The 20,234-nt window shown below is 39.3% G+C and overlaps 1 protein-coding gene across 1 annotated transcript in view; it reads left to right on the forward strand.

Moving 5' to 3' along the window:
- The first annotated feature begins 960 nt into the window (after window positions 1–960).
- The window catches only part of LOC132979874 (WD repeat-containing protein 49-like), a 28,802-nt gene continuing 9,528 nt past the window's right edge, over window positions 961–20,234 (forward strand). The window contains 12 exon segments of the mRNA XM_061045707.1: window positions 961–1,059; window positions 1,213–1,521; window positions 4,953–5,126; window positions 5,480–5,563; window positions 5,771–5,863; window positions 6,109–6,280; window positions 10,161–10,328; window positions 10,439–10,587; window positions 10,977–11,210; window positions 11,641–11,805; window positions 13,745–13,860; window positions 16,003–16,133. Of these exon segments, the coding sequence (XP_060901690.1) occupies window positions 979–1,059; window positions 1,213–1,521; window positions 4,953–5,126; window positions 5,480–5,563; window positions 5,771–5,863; window positions 6,109–6,280; window positions 10,161–10,328; window positions 10,439–10,587; window positions 10,977–11,210; window positions 11,641–11,805; window positions 13,745–13,860; window positions 16,003–16,133 (1,876 nt within the window). The 5' untranslated portion in view covers window positions 961–978.

Genomic DNA, 20,234 nt, shown 5'->3' on the forward strand with positions numbered 1-20,234 from the left:
AGCATGTGCATCTGCCTAAAATGTGGGCTTCTCTTTGTGCTTCTTTTATTGGAGCTATGTAATCTCATAAAGACCGACTACAGCTGCCTGACACACAACGTGTCAGGATGCGGTTGATTTAAAGTCATTACACTCATAAACAAAACATGATTGAAATGTCCCCAAGGGGACACCTTTCTTTTCCTTCATTGCGGTAACATAAACATATCTGTTGCAGTCGATTGAGTTGTTGTTAAAGATGTAAATAGAGAGGTTGATAAACTATCATCACCCATCAACATCACACCTCGGTTAATCGTCATCATTAAAGGGATAACAAATGATTGATTTTTTGCTTTTATTACCACTCCGTCATCTTAATTTCAGTGTATTTTGATGACAGTACCAATGGACTTTTGATAATGAAAACTCCATGTTAGGCGTCAAATGAATGTCAAAAAGCAACTTTTAAAAAGAGCTTTTAATCACCACAAAGACGTATTTAACAAATCTCCCTGCTATTCATGCTGTCCATTTGGTATTTTACCTGATACACAGATACTTGGCATGCTTTGGCAACCTGCTGCCTCCTGGAATCATTTCCAAGCCAAAATGTGGCCGTTTATTCACCCACCTTTGAAAGCTGCTGTGCTGGGGGGGGGGGGGGGGGGGGGGGGTGGTAATAGCTGTAGGAAATGAAAAGAACTTTACACACCATTCACACTGACATGTTTGGATGGAGTGAAAATAGCTAACAAAGGAAGTCCACTGCTGCTGTGACTGTGCTCTATGATTATGGTGACATGACAACCTGCGGTGAACCTGATATTCAAGGTTACTAAGGGATTACCTGAGCCGGGAACATCTTGTTCCGTCGTATAACACCTTTGAATGCGGAAAATGTATTATTTGACTCTGCATGGAGTCACATACACATGCCTCACCTCACTGACCTTGTCTGGTATTTTGGTGATTGATTGACAGGTCTGAGCTGTAACCATGGGGACAAGGATGGAGGTGGCACAGCTTGAGAGCAGAATGAACACTGAGGACTATAGAAAGCTACAGGGCCTTTTCCTGGTTAGTGTTTTTTTTTGTAACTTTAAAAGTCTTATAGAACATATTTAATTCACATGGGAAACACTTGAAGAACGTACTACTGTATATATACGTCGCTGTGTTTTTCAGATAAGAAATGACTAATTGCAATTTCTCCTGTTGGTCTTGATGCAGGACTCCTCTGGTGAGCCTCGCTCGCTTTCCAGAGCTGAATTCATCCAGCTTGCTTGGTCATCAGTTGGTCGTGGCTCTAAAGAGGATTATGGCCTCCTGTTTGACAGCGTGGTCATCACTCAGGAGCACCACGGCCTCTTTCTGGATATTGATACTGTGAAGGAAGAGGGACGTGTCGACTGGGCTGGCCTTTGCTCTTTCCTGCTCCTGGAACTTTCTGATAAAGTGAAGAACAGCAGGACAAGCAGTGTGCCCTGCTGGACGCCACCGCGCACTTTGACCTGTCCACACCGAGACCCTGTTCAAAAGGTAAGAGCTTCAGAAAAAAAGAGTTTGTTCAGAAGATTCAGACATGTTTCCCATTTTGAACTTACGATCTGTTGCAGAATTTTAACTAAAACATTCTGACACTGACAGACTGTCTAAAGAATCCAAGACTCTGCTGACTTGCTAGAATTACACATTATTAAACATTGTGCGAGGGAAAGTTCCAAAGTATTAGGGTCTTGCTCATCAAAATGGCCCACCTCGGTCGAGATAAATGGCTCTGGACTCCTTTAAGTTTAACATCTATCAATTAAAATGTAAATGAAGCGGCCGTGCAAAGTGCCTACCACTGTGGATAAAGTGATGGCTCACCACTTCAATCTTTCAATCCTGAGAATGTCAAAATGTCATGTAAGTTGTTTTCCAAATGGCCTGAAGGTTTTGACCTATTTAGCTCAGAACATTAGGGAGGCAGATGTGTAATGTTGCTTGGAAGACTCTGAAGGAAGTTAGGAACACTAAAACGTAAAGTTGGCACATTGTAAGCAAAAATATGAAAAATGTGAAAAATATCAGAAACTTCTAAAACTGGTTTTTATCAAAATATTAAATACAGCACAAGCCTACGTGAAGTTAGAGGGTTGCCTAAGGCTACATTCACATTACCATAAAGCTGTGAAAGTTTCCCATTTTTTTAGATTTTTTGGGGGTTTTTTGGACCCTATCAAAGGTCAGAGGTATCTTTATTGTCCCCACAGGAAAACTGGTTTGCAGCCGGAAACATACAAAATACAAACAACACTAATAGACAATCCACAAACATACATACATACATGTTACAATACATAAAAGCCTTGCAAAGAATATTCAGCATCCAGTGAAACTTGTAGTGTGCAATGAGCAGCAAGACTTTGAAATTAACTGCTATTTACCAAACAAAAAGAGGCAGAGGAGACCTGATGCCTGTTGTCTTTATACCGTCGTCTGCCTGAGGGTAGAAGATTAAACTCTGCATAGAGAGGGTGATCTGGGCCTTTCTGTTCAACTGCCTGCTCTAGAGGTCGACTCCTCCCAGAAATCTTGCCTGCCACTTCACTTTAACAAGGCCTCCAAGTATATTTTCATTGGCTAGAGTCAGATTACCCTACCAGGTTGAGTTTTTGTAGAAAAACAATAAACCCTGCTCAAACTATCTACGCAGTACAATAGGCAGAGAAAGTTAGCTGAACACAACAGTGTGTAAGGTTGTAAAAGAGACTCATAATCCAGGAGTGCGAGGAGAATAAAAATAGACCTAAAAAGATGTTTAAAGAAATTGATAATATTGAAAAGCCTACAGGGGTTGTGTCTATTTTTGATGAAGCCTGTTTGATCTAGGTGGATTAATAAGGGGTCTATTTTAGATTGTAGATTGGGCTTTGGTGATCATTTTTAAATCTGTACTGATAAGTAAGATTGGACGGTAACTCGATGGGTGGCTTGGGTCTGTCTTAGCTTTGAGCGGCTGTATTCATGTAGGTTGTTATTTTGAAAGTGTTTTTTTATTTCTAAGGTTGCTCTGTAAAAAAGCGGTGAAAGTATGTGCCAGAAATGTCTCTAAAACTCTTCTGGGAATCTGTCTGGTCGAGGTGATTTATTGTTGGGCATTTTAATTTAAAGCTTGATGGAGTTCTTCTGGGGGGGATTGGTCTGTCTATGCTCTCAGCTGGTTCTGCTGGAAGGAGGGGTAAGTCCAAGTTGTTGAAGAAGGATTGGAAGTTCTTGTTTATCACGTGCTGATCCTGAACAGTTTCCCCATTAGAGTTAACTACTGATGGTAGATTTTTATTTTTTGATTCATAGTAAATTAGCCAAATATTTGCATGTTGTTACTGGAAGTTGTCATATTTAAGTTGCTGAATTAGAAACTGTGTCTTTGTGTATGATAGTTTTAAGTTGGGCTTTAACATTTCTTAGTTCCTCTCTTATCGGTTTTGTCGGGTTATGAGATTGATGGTTTGTCAGTTGCTTCATCCTTTCTTCTAAATTGCTTTCAAGTTGTTGTTGGGTTTTTCTTGTATGATGAGAATGATACAATTATACCCCTGATTACTGTTTTACCTGTTTCCCAAAGTAGTGTCGTGAGATGTTTCTGTAAAGTCATTCACTTTCATAAAGTATGTCCATTGTGTTGGATGTGTTGTTCTCCAACTATTGCCATGCCCAAAGTCAGTCATGTTTTGTTTGATAGTTTCAGTAGACTGCAGGTTTCTTGTGTTACCAGTAGACCTTGAACCATCTATTCCAGAGTCTAAAACAGTTGTAAAATATCCGGCAATTATGATATTAGTTGATTAATTTAGTAATGAAAAGAAAGCATAAAAAAGAGTTTGAGTCATCATTACTGGGTCCATACAGTAGATATTAGCAAAGGTGAGTTTGTTTTTATTTATAGAAGCACCAACAATGATAAATCTAACCTCTGGGTCTGTAAAAGTTCTGTTATGAATTAAGGTTTTTATTTATTAAAATCGAAACACCTCGTATTGTTTTGTGAAAGAGAATATTTGATTACATTGTTTGGGTTGGAAGTTATTTAATTCTATGTTTGTTAAGTTTGTTTCCTGTAAACTGCAAATATCAACTTTTAATTTGGTTTGATGATTTATGATTTTTATTCTCTTCTGACTGAGTCTGATTTGTGTGCCACGCACATTCCAATTCACCAACTTAAGAGTTTGTATTGTTTTTGAGGGGTATTTTTCCATGCAGAGTTCCTATTGGTCTTCCTCAATATAATAAACTGATGCTTGCATTATGACTAAATTGCTCCAATTAACAGTTGAATTTTAAGAATAGGGAAAGATTGACACGTTATATATTTTGGTTTATATTTTTAGTCTACCTGCGCTGAGTTTTTTTAATTGAATTGAATGTTAGCTGTATTGACACATACTCTCAGAGATCTAACAAAGGCAGCAGTTGACTCTGGAAAATTTACATGCAAATATACATCGTATTAAAACTGTTTCAGAATATTCAGAGTCTCTTTCTCCACAGTGAACTAATGCCTTTTTTTCTGCAGTACTCTTTCTTGTGGCTAAGCCAATAAAATTGCATCATTCATTAATCCTTTGTGTTTTATTGTTTTAAGAACAAATTTACGTGTCACCCATACAGTACTTGTACTTATGTGGATCCAACAAGAGAAAGATTTAAGAACGAGGTCATCTTTAATTTAATTAAGCAAGTGTAAATTTATGACTAAGATCAGCAAGAATGCAGAGGAAGTACTTTATATTGAAACATCCTAAATCGTAGCCTCCATTTTACTAATTATCTTCCCATTAAAATGTTGAAAACTGCATCACATAGAGCCGTAAAGCTGCCAGTTGAACAAAGTGAGAACTACGAAGAGAGTCTGTATTACTTTGTATTTACTTTGCTCAATGCTTGTTTTTTAGAGGTTAAATGTTGTCCTCTGGTCTCTCTAGGTGTTGCACCTGCAGAGCTCTGGTCAGTATCTGACCGTGAGTAAAGGAGGAATTGTGGGGCTGCGGGACGGAGAGGACATGTCCCTTCTGCACACATATCGACTGCAAAACAGCACAGTGGCACCCAAAGACCTGTGGGTCACTGACATGGTGATTCTGCACAACCTCGACAAGGTGACTTTTAGTTTATAACAACATCAATATTGGTGCGCAGTTATTGTAGTGCACAATGGTAAACAGGTTTTTTACTCATTCAATTCAATATTGTTCACTGGTCTTGATTATTGCCATTGCAGACAAGCAGCTGTTGCAGTATGCTCAGAAAATAAATCAAAATGTTATGATGGTAATGAGTCAAGTAATTGCGTTTAGATAAGCCCATTAATTGCTTTTGATTAAGCAATTATTAATCCGACTGATGCTGAGATGAATGATTGCATGATTCTATCGAGAATGAGTTAAATTCTCTGTCTCTGTCTCTATATTTCTCACAAACTCTCCTTTGTTTTTCTGTTTTCTTTTTTCAGATAGCTGTGTCGTTCACAAGTAAGGAGGTGTGTTTTTATGACATAGTGTCAGAACAATACTTCAGCTGCAAGTATAAACTCCAGGTAACATATACAATTATATGTTTGACTTTTAAAAAGAATAATTTACACACACATATATTTATTATAATGTGTGAGTTGTGTTATTAAAGCATTTTCTTTTATTATGGGGAGCACCCCCGTGATGTATGTTATGTGTATATTATTAAAGTATGGAAAGTATCACAGGACATGGCATAATATAGTGCACTGTACCTCTCTGACCTCCAGGGTTTGAAGTTCACTCCCTGGTGTCTGGACTATTGGATGGATCCTTCACAGCCAGACCAGGCCGTCCTCACTATAGGAGATATTGGAGGACAGGTAACACAGGGGAAAAGAATGGAACAAAATGAAGAAGCTAAGAGAATCTGGAGGGAGGCAGGCAATCCTCAGGCGCCCTCATTTGTCTGCATCACCTGAATACGATCATCAGTGCTTTCCTCCATAACTCTGTGTGTGTGTGTGTGTGTGTGTGTGTGTGTGTGTGTGTGTGTGTGTGTGTGTGTGTGTGTGTGTGTGTGTGTATGTGTGTGTGTGTGTGTGTGTGTGTGTGTGTTTTATCCCAGGTCAGCGGTATACACTTCACCGCAGCTCAGATCTCTCTGTTTGAGAGACTTGGTCTGAGGACAGACTCTGATTCAGCTAACATCATCCTGTGGGATGAGCTGGTCAAAGGAGCGCATCACACCTGTTACACTGTGACACACAAAGCACACACGCCTGCCTGGGTTAGGAAAGGTAGGATACACACAAAAGTTATATTTTCTGTGCATATACATTAAATCTGACTGTCTCTCTTTAATGAGCAGCACACAAGTATGTCTTTGTTGTAGCTTTGTCATTGTTTCTATGGTACTTGCTCTAAACAAACTTTTCTTCTTCTTCTTGACACAACTGCTCTTTTATATTGTAAGGGGTCAGCATATATAGCCACATAGATGAATTTTTCCAACAAAATAGAAAAAGAGAGCTACTTCCTCTTCCAGGGAATTTCATGCTGGCTAATGGGACACCATATTTATATTTTTTATTATTTGGACAAAATGAAAATAAAAGTGAGGGTACAGAATCGGCGGCTCAGATGATGAAGAGCCAGAAAACAAAGAACACGCTGGAGTTGTCAGGATACCTGATGCATACTTTCACCTTGTGGGGATGAGAGCCCCTGTCTGTGCCTGCTTGCTTGCTCTCTTTTTCATTTTAATAACAGCTTATGCAACACCATGGAAATGCTTGGGTGTGTCTCCGTCGCTGATGCATACACACACTGACACACATGCACTGAGTCCTGAGTCATCCACTTTATAGTCTTGCATAGCCAGACCTTTGACTATTGGCATAAAGTCACAGGCTCAGGGTCTACCCCCCTGAGACTCCCCACTTGAGCTCAGTCTGGGTAACAAAGAGGTCGCTTAGTTGTATCTAGATTGCATCATTGGCACAGAGTCTCTCTGAAGACTCATTGGGCTGTTTGATAATGATTCAGAGGAGGCAGCACTCTGAGACTAGCTTGGCTTAGAGGGGAGATCCTGATAAAGAGAAAAGCAGGACTAAAGTACTTATAAATAAGCACAACAAATGGAGAAACAAAGGGAATACACAAACAGAGGAAAGAGAGGAGACAATGCCAGAACGATGAAAAAAGGGCAATTTAATTGAAATTTGCAGGCTGCATGTGCAAGTGCACGTGAAAACACATGAGAGGGTGTGTGTGTGTGTGTGTGTGTGTGTGTGTGTGTGTGTGTGTGTGTGTGAGTTTGAGAAAGGAGAAGAGGAAAGTGTCTGACTGCATATATGTGTGTTGTCATTCCTCTGGGGTGCTGGTGCTGTTCTTTTGAAGTTGCCCACCCTGCAGTATGAGTGGGCTGTGTACCATTAGACATGGCTGGTTATACAGACCTCCAAACCTTCAGGCTCACGGGGCCACCGGAGAGAAAGAGTGCAGGGGGTTGGGTTGAAACACGGAGGGAAATTGAGAGGAAATTAGGAGGAAATTGTGATGAACACAGACCTTTCAGTAAGTGGAACTGTATTAAGTGTGTGCCAACTACAGATAAACGCATAAATATATCTATTTAATATTGTGATCGAAATGAAAAGGGACAATAACATAAAAGTCAAGATGTACGTAGGTAATTTATCCCAAAAATGTCAGCGATATGTTGCAAAACAAAAGAGATATGCTTTGATGTAAAATGCATAAGTACTTTTGATTTTGCTCTGTAAATTCCATACACACAACATTAATTCTTAAATAGATGTTACATGTCTGCGTGTGCATCACAAATAGTTTGATTTATGATTTGTGTGTTACGGTGAAAGAGAAAAGGCCTCGTTAATCAACGATGAGTCATGCAATGCTGTCTGAAAATCCACTGATCTTTTAATTCACAGGATGGAGAAAAGATGTGGTGTATGAAATGCAATCAGACATAATTATTTGCCCCAGCTATGCAGCCGATCTTTGACCTGCGACTGTCACATGCCATCTCACATCCCGCACTTATTTGTGCAGTGTATGAAAGCTAAGCAGCCTCTAATAGAGACTTGTGGCATCCAATTTAGCTGTTCTCAATCAATGTGTTAATTGAGATAGATGGTGATGCAACATCCATTACATTTTCTGTAATACCAGTGAGCAAATCAAACCAGCCTAATTCTATGCTGTGCTGAGCGCCTGTGGATTGGTTGGTTTACTTTACAGCAGGGTTGCGGTCAGTGCACATAAAACTCAGCCATTTCCGAAAGTGGATGTCCTTCAGAGTTCTGGTTTGTGAAAGCTTCTTGGCTTAACGAGGAATAAGTATTTCAAGAAATTTCAAGAAATGAAAGTGTGTGTCATCATCTAAATATCTTCCAACATTTTTTTACTTAAACTAATTTATTCTCTCTGCAAGAAGCTTTTGCCGCTTAAATGCTCCACACTTGGGAAAGGCATTCATTTAAGTTCACTTTCTGATTTTTTTTTTCGTGGAATGAATTTGTACAGGAATAGTTAGGTCTGTGTGGATAAACATTAAGTTATAATTAATTATAAAATATATAATAATAAATTATAATTGATGAACTTATAGCAAGACTTTGCTTGCTATGGATGCCTCATTGTTGTGCACCTTAAATGAAAGAACAGGCTAACTTAACCCTTTAACATGTCATTTTAAAGTTATGCCTGCTATGCCTCTTCACTAGTTCTTAGTGAAATCACTGAGTTCCTTAAGCTGTAAGTAGTACACTCACTTCTAGAGAGACCTAGCCTTGACCCTCTTTATTTAAAAAAAATCACAGACATGGTTAATCCTTTTGAATGACTGGGTTGTCCTCACAAGTGAATACATCTGATAAACTTTTGTCAAACACAGTTTATTTCTGGTTAGTGATGCGTACTCCTCTGTAGCCAGTTAGAGTAGGTGTTCCCCAAGGCTCTATCCACGATTCCCTGAAGTTCTGTGTAAATGTCAATACTGGGGCTTATGAAACATAGACACGAATGTGTTTCATTTAATTATGAATGCCACAAATTCAGATACAAAACCAGTGAGGAAACATATAATGCTCAGTTTTATGTCCTGTTTGTAATTAATAAAGTCTGGGTTAAGCCATAATTTTCTCTAGCTAAATAAAAACAGATCGGAAATAGGTTTTTTATCCTCCAGATGTTTTGAAACTGGAACACATTGGCTTAAAATGCCAAACCTGCAGTTAGAAACCTTGGTGAAAATAGGTCGTCCATTCATAAAGTAACAGTGGTAATTCAATTATGTTTTTATTACCTGACACAAAAATCAGGCCTTAAAAAAACAGTTCTGAAGGTCATATGTTTGTTTCATCAGTTATCATCAGTTTTTATTTAGGGCAACTTAAAACACAGACACAACAAAGGAAAGCAAAGTAATCAGTTGACCCCTTAGTCACAAGCAAGGCGGCCCATAAGGGGGGAAAAGGGAAAAGCTATCTGGGGCCTAGGTACATGGGGACCTGTTAGGGTTAGGCAAAGCATGGTCATCCTAAAATTAAGCAATCATAAAACTATTTTTAAACCTAAATACTCACCATTACAACACAACAAATAACTCTTTTTTTTAATGGACATTAAACATTAACATTGTCTGTGAACACATATAAACATATAAACACACATAAATCTCACTGTTAGGCCAGTAATTTCAGGCTGGGTAAATCTATGCACGGCCCTGCACAAAGCCAGGATGCTATAAGAAAGGTGGCATTTGAGCCCAAAAGTAACTTGTTAGCAAACTTTTTTCAGTAAGCTTCAAAAGCTGATCAGAGCCAATCAGAGGAGATGAAATTTAGCCAGAATGCTAATGCTTCTGATTTAACACATGTGTAATGATATTCTTTAATCACATCACCTAGCCTTTTAGGGTTCCAGCCAATTACTGTGGGCGGGCCTGGTCACAAGAAAGAAAACCTTGTGAAAAAAGAAAATTACAAAAAGTTACTTAATTGCCTAATTCTCCTGTATTTTCCCTTCATTATCTAATTGACCTTAATCATTGGTAGGCTTGTTCCTTCCCAGTACCACACTCTTAAATATAATGAAGCTAATTACAGTATCTGTCACACCTAATTTACTTCTGACTCTTTTCTTTCACTACAGTTAGTTACCTTGGCTGCCTTGAAGCCTTTGTGTCGTGCAGCACCAGACCGCAGAGCAGCATGGTGATCGGCTGGAGGGAAAAGGAAAGCAGGAGTCTACGAGTCACTTCTTTCTTTACTAAGAGGGGTGTGTGGGACATGGACCACCACCGTAGACTCAATCTAATAGGTGAGAACCAATGTGTAGTCAGATTAAAAAAACATTCCAGGGACTTGAGAGTGATAACAGGTGTTATTTCCCACCTGCAGCTGATGTGGCACTTTTTGAATGTTTTATAGCCACAGCAGGTGTTGATCATCAGGTCTTGCTGTGGAACCCTTATGTGACCTCAGAGCCAGTTTGTGCACTAAGTGGGCACATGAGCCCTGTCACTGCTGTCCGCTTCATGCAGACCAAGAAACAACTGCTGAGCTACTCCAAAGATAAGGTAGGAGTGTGTGTCCTTGTATGCAACAGGTTATGTATATAAGGAGACATATCATTGTGATATTTCCAAAATGTATGACCACATTTCCGTTGATGATGTATCTTTTGCTGCCTTTCCTCACCCTGTTGCTGCTCTGTGCATGTTTGCCTTCTCTTTGGCTTTTTTGGAGATAATGAATATTTTAGATGTTATTTATCTTCCATCTGCCTTCTGCTTGAACACCTTCTGCCATCGCAAGAGACTCTGAAATCTTAACGCTAGATCCTTCTGCAAACTCAATAGTCATCAGGTCTTGCATGCATATTTCCATCTTCATCATAACGTATATTAATACTGATCATTTTCGTACAGCTTCTACCCCTTCATGCATTTACTTTTACACTTTCCAGGTCCTGTGTCTATGGGATGTTTCCAGTCAGCTGTGTGTTCACCGCCTTGCTGGTGTCTTCCCAAAGATGCAGGAGGACACACACACCCTTCTGTTCCTCCACGAGGAGCGACAACTCCTCCTGCTCTCCTTCAACAGTCAGCTCCTCCTGCTGGAGACCGTAAAAGAGGAGAACAGGACCAGCAGCCATGAACACCCTGTTACCTGTGTTCTGTATAATAGTCTGTTCAGACAGGTATGACTTTTTTTGTGCAAATGCATGTTTTGGTTCCTTTGGAATGCTTTACGAAAGCTGCCATTAATCTCCTATACGGTGCAGGAAAACCATCAAGTCAATACTTTATCAAATATAACAGGTCACTCAATTTAAATGGTAAACACAGTCTTAATGCTTTTGGCCCTCTGCTTTTATTCCCACTTGACAGCAGCATTAGTTGCATATTTTCTTTAACGGTGAAATAAATTGTAACGAAGTGTGGAGAATGGTTTGGTTATGTACGAGTCATTAAAGAATAGATCAGCTGGAGCTGCTTTTCAAACAGCTTTAAAAGGATCAAAATCGTTTTGATGATTGATGTCCTCTCTCTCTCTCTCTCTCTCTCTCACTCTCTCACTCTCTCTCTCTCTCTCTCTCTCTCTCTCTCTCTCTCTATCTTTCTCTGCAGGTAGTCAGCAGTGACTCGGCCTCTTCTGTGATCTGTTGGCAGGCTGACACAGGCCAAAAGGTGAAGCAGTTCCACCATTGCCATGGCAACTCTGAGATCTCAACCATGGCCCTGGATGGCACACAGACCCGGCTGTTTACTGCAGGCACTGATGGAGAGGTCAAAGTAGGTAGACACACACACACACACACACACACACACACACACACACACACACACACACACACACACGCTTGTTTAGCTGTAAACCATGTAAGAGCAGATCTTGAGATGCAAACTCTGAAATGCACTGACTGAAATGCAAAGATGTCAGGGGAAAAGTGTTTGATGGAAAGATTTAAAGAGGAAGGTGAAGTGGCAGAGTGTTAAGAACTCCTCCAAAAAACACTTCAATGAATTTCTGAGCACAGTTTTTTAAGCAGAAAGGAGTTTTATTTATATTTGATGCAAGGGGGAAATGGATGATACACCATAGGGATGTGGTGAAGCTGCCTTGTATTTTAACCATATCAGCTGGCATAGCACAGATTAAACAACAAGAGGTGAATCTGACATCATGTGGCTGGATCATGCCTCAGTTGTATTCCTGTCCCTAATGATATTTGACACAACTTTTAACTTGTAAACTTGTTTTTTTCCCACGCTAATCTGCTGATACATTTCTGAGGAAGTTATGTCAGTTATGGTTTTAGCCACATCAGCTAAGTAACATATGTAGAGGGAACTTCTTAATACCAATCAATGCACTAAACTATTTATTTTCTAATTGCTGCTATTTCTAAGTGTTTAAACAAGGCATGTATTATCCTGGCAGCACTTCTGATCATATATGCCATAACAGTCAACAGAGTAAATCATCCTTTATTGCATGTACATTGTATGTTTTTCACTGTTATGCTTTTAGTTTTATAAATGCTCTTGAAAAAATATACAGTATAATAATACAGAGCCGTTAAATAAGGCAACGTTTTTTTTTTTTTACTGTGTATTATAGATGTATATGTAAATGTTTAAAACTGTCTCCTAGCACTTTTACACTATACATGGCAGATTGACCTTTTCACAGACATTTTCCACACTGATGACAGAAGCTGCTATATAAAATATTCAACATACTCATCTGTACTAATCACAGTTATGTACATTCACATGCTGCTAGCTATACCATAGAGTGCAGTGTCTTGGGTTTCAGTGCCTTGCCCAAGGATACTTCAGGTGGAGCCTTCTCTGCCTGTATTCTAGTACGTGTGACCTTTCTCTGCAGAGGATTGATTCTTACACGCCTTCTTGTCTGACATTCAAAATGTGGTTGCTTAACATGTTTTCCTCCATGGCACGTTTTTTCCACTAATGACTCAAGACTCAAAGCTATTTTTACCAACACATATCATTATAATGCATGTTATAATCAATTCAATCAACCACATCAGGTCCCATGACCACATGAGCTTGTGCCAGAATGCAGCCTTGTGCATCCTGTGCATTTGTGCAAGCAGTGCCAGGTAAACACTCACAGTGCCATTTGAAACAACTACACAAGTCATCCTCTGCAGAAGAGGCAGGCACCCCTCGGGCCAATTAGTAACAAGATGCATCATCTCTCCAATTTTCATCAACACTGAACCCGCAGTGTAGCAGTAGGGCCATTCAGAATTGAGATTTTGACCTTTTAATTACAGCATTCCCATCGGGCCAATCAGTGATGCTTTGTTAAATGCCAGAACACACAGATCCAAACTGTGTCATCATGCCAAATGGGACAGAGAGGGAGCATTATTACCTGAGCTGTCATGTTTGATTGATGTATAATAGGATAATAGCTTAATAGTTTGTTCCCTCACATGTGCACCCTGAAAAAATCAGTTTATTTCAACAACATCTTTACTGGATTCCCTGTAATCATATGCAGCAGGACCTCTTTAAAAAAAAGAGAAAGGAAAACACCTACTTTTAGGTCAGTCAGAATAAGAAAACTTAACATGATAACTGACCAAATGTTCAATTTTTTGACAAGCATGAAGATGAAATATTACTAGTCTTTTAACAAAGAAGCAGATTTGGTGTTTGATGGCATTTTAAATGTAGTTTGTATGGTCTTTTGCAGGTGTGGGACTTTAATGGCCGCTGCCTCCACAGAATGAACGCTGGCCTGGGTCGAGCTGTGGAGATCTCACAGATCCTGCTGCTGAAGAGGAGTATATTGGTGATGGGTTGGGACAGGTACTGCAGATGTATTTATATTGCTTTGTTTTATTTTAACAGCATATCATCTGTACTTTTTCAAATACACACACCACAAAATATGGATATTTAAAAATGTATAGGACTCAGGTGAATATCAGGGGTTTTGATGGAGTCACATCTTTTCACGTATGATGCACATTGTGAATAAAGGAGACTACAGGGAATGAGTGTGTGTGTGTGTGCTTCTCGATGCCCTTCCCTGCTCCCTATACCATCAACTATCAACTTATATGACTCGCTTTTTCTTCTCTTCTCTTCTCGGTCTCTCTCCCACATACGGTACATACATACATACAAACACGTTTTCTTGCTCTCTGGGGTTTGTCAGTGGTAAAGAGAAAATAGAGGACAGATCAGCAGCAGTAGAAAAAAAAAAGACTGCCATTATTACTTTCCCCGGTCATATCATTTCCTGTTTCCTCACATCCACATAGCCCACAGTTTAATCCATATTGTGCTGTGTTGGAAGGGATCTGATTCGAAGTCCTGTTGCCTTCTGCTTCTCACACAAACACTCATGCAGATTCAAATATCCGCATCCCACCAAAAGACACGGTCCTCAGCTTGAAACCACAGTGCATCATGTTCTCATTTCAAACCTGCACAACAATGAGAGGAAGGAAATAGAACTCATTGCAGGTGGGATAAAACTCTTCTGTGATGATGAATATGCATGATGTCTGCTGTGGCACAGTGATGTAAAAGAACAGCTTCCATATTAATTAAAAGCACCGTCAAAATGTGAATCGGTTGCATGGAAAATGTTAATGATCTCATTTAGAAATGGCCTTATTATAGATTATGCTATTTTTTTGGTTTGGATGGAAAATCTGAATGTCAACCGCTCCCTCATTACAAATCTCACTATTAAGTAAATTGTACTATGTCTCCTGCTACTATTATTAATAGTATCTGCAGCAGCTAATACTGGTGTGTCTAATGTCTTATACTGCACAATCCACCATTGCTATTACTGCTGCTCCTATCCTGACTCAGTGGAAGAGCGAGTCATCAGCTGGGTCACATATTTTCGTATTCTGCATTTAGAAGAGTCATTAGGCAACACATTTAACTCCCAAAGGCATAGACTTCAGGGTGTGATTGTTTATGAATGATTAGATCAGTACAGATGGGCATATTGGAACTCCAGAGCAGCCTCAACCATCACTGTGTGAAAGGGTGAGCGCAAATGAGTTCTGAGTGATCCAAGGGAAAGAAGTAAAGTTCTAGAGAAGTACAGCCCATTTAACCATTTATTTCATCATCCTACTCCTGTTACCACTTTTACTACTACTGCAATCCAAGCATGTTTGTTTTTAGGGTTGAAAATCTAAAGTTATCAGTGAAAAAGTCAAAGAAACAAGTAAATAAATCATGCTTTATGATCACAATTTCTATTATTCCTACTGTCACTTATTTTTACTCTTACTGCTAACGCCATTTCTAAATTTGGTTTTTGAAACAACTAACACTATCGTCACTGCCCCTTACATTTACATTAGGTTTAACCTGCAGTAGTGCTACATTACTCAGAAACAGTTCTTAGCAAGTATTTGAAAGTATGTAGGCTATGTGTGTGAGCATGTTTGAGGCGGGTGATGGAGGCATCAGCTTGCGGAAAGAAGCTGGGTTAAGATGGTTGGATACCTCGTTTGAGATGGTACAGGTACAAACAGACTGTGTCCTGGGTGTGTTGGGTCCTTGCTGATGTTGGCGATGTTGATGCTAGTAGCAGTAGCACACTGCTAATGATGCTAATATCATTATATCCTTTATTTCTACTAATGTTGCTGCTCCTTCCGCCACTATTACAATTATAAAACTTCTTCTATTACTGCATCTCTTCATTGTAATGTTGCTACAGAAGTAATAATGAACCACTGTACCACTGTAACTATTACTAATTCTATGACACCCACCTCTTTCTCAACTATTACTTCTAAGGCTTATAAAATACTGTAAACTGAGTGGAATGTATTCGTGTGCTTTGAGGGACAAGAATATAAATGCATTCATACAATGAAGAAGGTCTATGAAGAGGACATCTGTGTTCATAATAACCAGAACTTTCCTCACTTCTCACCAAAGCCTCCTTTCTGTGTCTCTCTGTCTCTGCAGGATGTTAACAGTTTTCCGTCTGCATTCCTTCTCGCAGTCTTTTGTCGAACCATCAGAGTGGAAAGGAGGCGTTCAGCATCGCAGCGATGTGCTCTGCGCCGCATTCCAGCCTCCACAGACGCTTGTCACAGGTTGGTGTGTGTTGTCTAACAATGACTGTGTGTACAAGTGATGGGCACATTTGATACTGATAATGGAAAAACTACAAAGACATGCTCAAAATGTCAAGGTGACAGTAAATCCACAATCAATCATTCACTAACATAGTTAATTAAGTGATGTCAACTTTGAACAGATGTTGAGTCAAAGTTTTAAGAAAGATCGAGCATGTGTTCTCTTTGGTTTCTGTTCCTCTATATGAATAACAATTTAAAGACTTAAATTAAAAATTAGGGCTCATGCAATGGAAAGAGAAAGATGCAAAGATGGACAAAATAAAAGCTAGGAAATGGAAATGAGTTTCAGGAAAAAAAACTTCAGTGAAATGAAAAATAGCTGGGAGCAGTTATCTGCTCATTGAAGTAAGTGGTGTTGTTATCAAAGGACTAACGCTCCACAGTCTTTCTCAGCAGGATAAAGCTCTGTATTTAAGTGTGTTGGTTTACGTGTAAAGAAGGAAGAAGATTTATATTTTAGAGATCCAATTCTGACATACAACTATGCTTTTGTGCACAGACACTTCATTTAAAGGAAGAATGTGTGACTTTTTATCTCCAATAGATAGTAGTCGCTCTCCTCCAGCAGCACACCTCCATCCCCTTGAGTTGTCGACAGTCTTGACTTAGAGAGACATTTACGTCGGATTATCTATGTGTAAAATCACGCACGTTCTTCTTTTAAATGTCAAACAATATATTTGTATAATGAATGAAGAGAAATTAAAGTCAGGGTTGGTAATTTTTAGAAAAACTAGCATGATTATGACAGTAGCATTCCCTTAGTGCTCCATCTACACCCACCCCCTCCCCTTCATGCTCCCTAAAAAGCCACGCCCCTCACTTACATGCACAAGTGCTGTTGCTCCAAGAGCAGAACTCTGCTCATCATTTGCACTGCAGAAACTACATCATCATCTCATGTCTCATTCAGCGCTGAGTACTCACAGTTTAAACTCAGTCATCAGTGATGCACTTTGAGTGTGGGCTAGTGAACGCAAGGGGTAGAGAACGAGAAGGGAGACAGGGAGGCATGATTGGCTAGATTGGTACCTCGTGCCAGAAATTGGTAGAAGTTTTTACATGATTACAACTGCTAAAGATGACGGATTGTCCTCCTGTTCCTTTTTTGTTAGGATTGTTCCTTTTTCAGAGCCCATGAATTATCAATTTCTGTCAGGACCTAAAGACAATTTCATCCAAAAATGTATCTGGAGAAAATTACCAACCATTCCTTTAACATTAATTATTAGTAAATGTAAATTTAAATGAGGTAAAATTCAATACAATTATCCAACTTCACAATTATAACAACAATAACAGATTTGGTCTCTGTTATTGTAACCCACACCCGCACGACGATGCAGGTTGTTCTTGAATATAAATCTATATTTTATTCCTCTGAGGTACAACAGCTTCATCTTTCTCTATTCATAGATGACATTTGCCTCAACCACTGGCTGAAACCTTTACAGGTTAAAGCCTATTAAATGGCAACTTCCATGCTAATTACATTTTTAATTAGTGCTCTATTTAAGGTAGGTGAACTGGAAAGGTCAAGCAGTATATAGGATAAAAAAAAGACACACGCATAATGTGCTCTTTGCAGAGAGATCAACATACAATAGATTTCCAATAAAAAGTTACTTGATACATTTTATTTCACCTGACACTCGACTAAACTTGTTTTTTTTTCTGATTGCTGTTTCTAATTTCTCTCTGAATCTTTCTGTGTATGTGTGTGTGTGAGTGTGTGTTGGTGAAAGAGAGACGGAGAGCAAGGTAAAATAACCGTAACTAAACACTACACCAAAGGAGCTAGGAGAGACATCCTCTTAAATTTACAAATTTCCTCTTGTGTGTTTGTCTCTTTAATGTTGTTTGTTGTTTTTTTCCTTTTGTCAGCACAAAGAGAAAAGTCAGACTTGCAAAGTTTGTTGCATCTGTTTGTATTTATCAGTATTCCATTTTTAATAAATGGAAATTAAACATTGCAGAGTATTATCCAAAATTACCATCAGGCAACTGATCCCTGCATAGTGTTATGAAAACAAAATGCTTTATATGAGATCAGTATCAATCACTTAATTCCTACCTAGTATAACTGGATGCCACTCTGCTGAATAGGAGAGCAGAAGTCCAGAATTCTCTCTTCTTTCAGTCTTTATATTTTGGATCTCTCTCTTGTGTGAACTTGCCAAATCTTGAACTTGTCTCTAATATTTATTTGATGATTTCATCTTATTTATTTATTTTGTAATTATAGGATCAATCCTGCAGCGCTTGAACCTTGAATGTAAAAAAAACCCCCAACTAAAGGTACAAAGAATTTGGTCTGTTACATAACAGAACTAAAATCATACATGGTCGGTGAAGGTTCATATTTAGTGAAGACAGAATACTTTGAAATATCAGCAAGGCGCCTCAGTGCGCATCCCATCCATAGATATTTCTGCCCTCAGGGATTGAACGGGGCAATCCTCCGGTCACTGGTCCACTTCGTTAACCATCAAACTACAAACACTCTGCGCCCAATCTTCCCCAGTACGCTCTCTAGTTTTGAGAAGTTGTATTTCTTTGGCTCATGTATTGAAAGTCCAGTTTCAGTTTTCAAGCAGATAGCAGACAAAACTGACCTTCTGTGGCCTTCTCAGACGCATCTGCTCCACAGATAAGTATAGAGAGCCAAAAAAGTGAGGGCCGGAGGTGGAAAGGTAGACAAGTGTGGGTGTTCTTGAAGCAGTGGTTTGGAAGAAAATGAAAAGTTGGACCTGGAACAAAAGCACGATTCAGGAGCTACTCTGTGAACTTGGAAACTTCTTCAAAGTTTGGCTCCTGTGTTTCCCTGTCACTGTGTTTGTCTCTTCTCTACTTCCCTTTCTGGGTTCCAGGCTCTAACTGACACTCCCTGTTCACTTCGATTTTTTTCCCTTTAACTCATCCTCCTAGCAAGCCTGCTGCATTTCTTCCCCGGCAATGCTCACACACAAAGACAAACACAGCCCCACACTGCACCCTCCACCTCCAATTTAATCCTAATGCCCAATTTAAATTATGTTTATTAGACCTCTCTCAGTGGGAGTTAGAGGAAATGAGACGTAGGGTATTCTGTCTTTCAGCTGTGTGTGTGTGTGTGTGTGTGTGTGTGTGTGTGTGTGTCTGCCTGTGTTTGTGTGTAATAGGTCTGCAGTGCTGGGGCAATGCGCTACAAAGAGAGAATACATTTCTGTATTCTGGTGTGTTTGAAGGTGTTGCAGAGGTTCTGATAACATGACAGCATTATTGCATCTCCAAGTTTGAACCATATCTCTGAATCCTTTCATTAATAGTTGATGCGAGAAATTGACAAAATAAAAGCAATGATTGAATATTTTTCAGTCGGCAACCAGAGTTTTTCCAAGGAAACCCCCCGTATCTGTCATCTTTTTCTGTCACTCAACCAATTATTTCATAAAATTGACGCCAACCTCGCCAAGGAATGCAAATGATTCATTGCTTTGATAATATTTATATTAAAACTTAAAGCCCTGTCTGATTATATCTTTGGCACAGAGTTGCTGGTTTCCTAAAGCAAGACTCTTTTCTTCTTTTTTTGTTATCATACCTGTGACCTTTCAGTTCTTGAATTGGTTTTATTTCATATAGGGCACAGGTATATCCAGATTTACTACTGTCTTGTTAAAAAATAATCATAAAAGGATGTTATTCATTCATAAATTCCTCCTACGCTTTAATATCCTGTGCTTGTTCCTGCTGGGCCTTTGGGCGAATATGAAAAAAAAATGGATGAATCTCATTTCTACATTTCCACACTTCTCTACTCACACACTGAAGCCAAGGGTTGATGTGAACAATCATCCTGTTATTTTTAATCGTTAAATATTTTTACACATTTTTTCCTTCTCCAAATCCGCCAAGCACATGGCAGTGTGTCTGAAAGCAATGACACACTGGTTTCAGTTGCCAGCCAATTTCTTCAGGGTCCTGAGGAGTGATGCCGTCTCACAGCAGAGCATGTTGCCAAATTAGATGCCAGGGCTGCCAAGAGAAAGCTGTGGTGGCATCATGGCCTCTAGT

This window comes from Labrus mixtus, chromosome 9 (genome assembly GCF_963584025.1).
Source record: "Labrus mixtus chromosome 9, fLabMix1.1, whole genome shotgun sequence".
Taxonomy (NCBI): domain Eukaryota; kingdom Metazoa; phylum Chordata; class Actinopteri; order Labriformes; family Labridae; genus Labrus; species Labrus mixtus.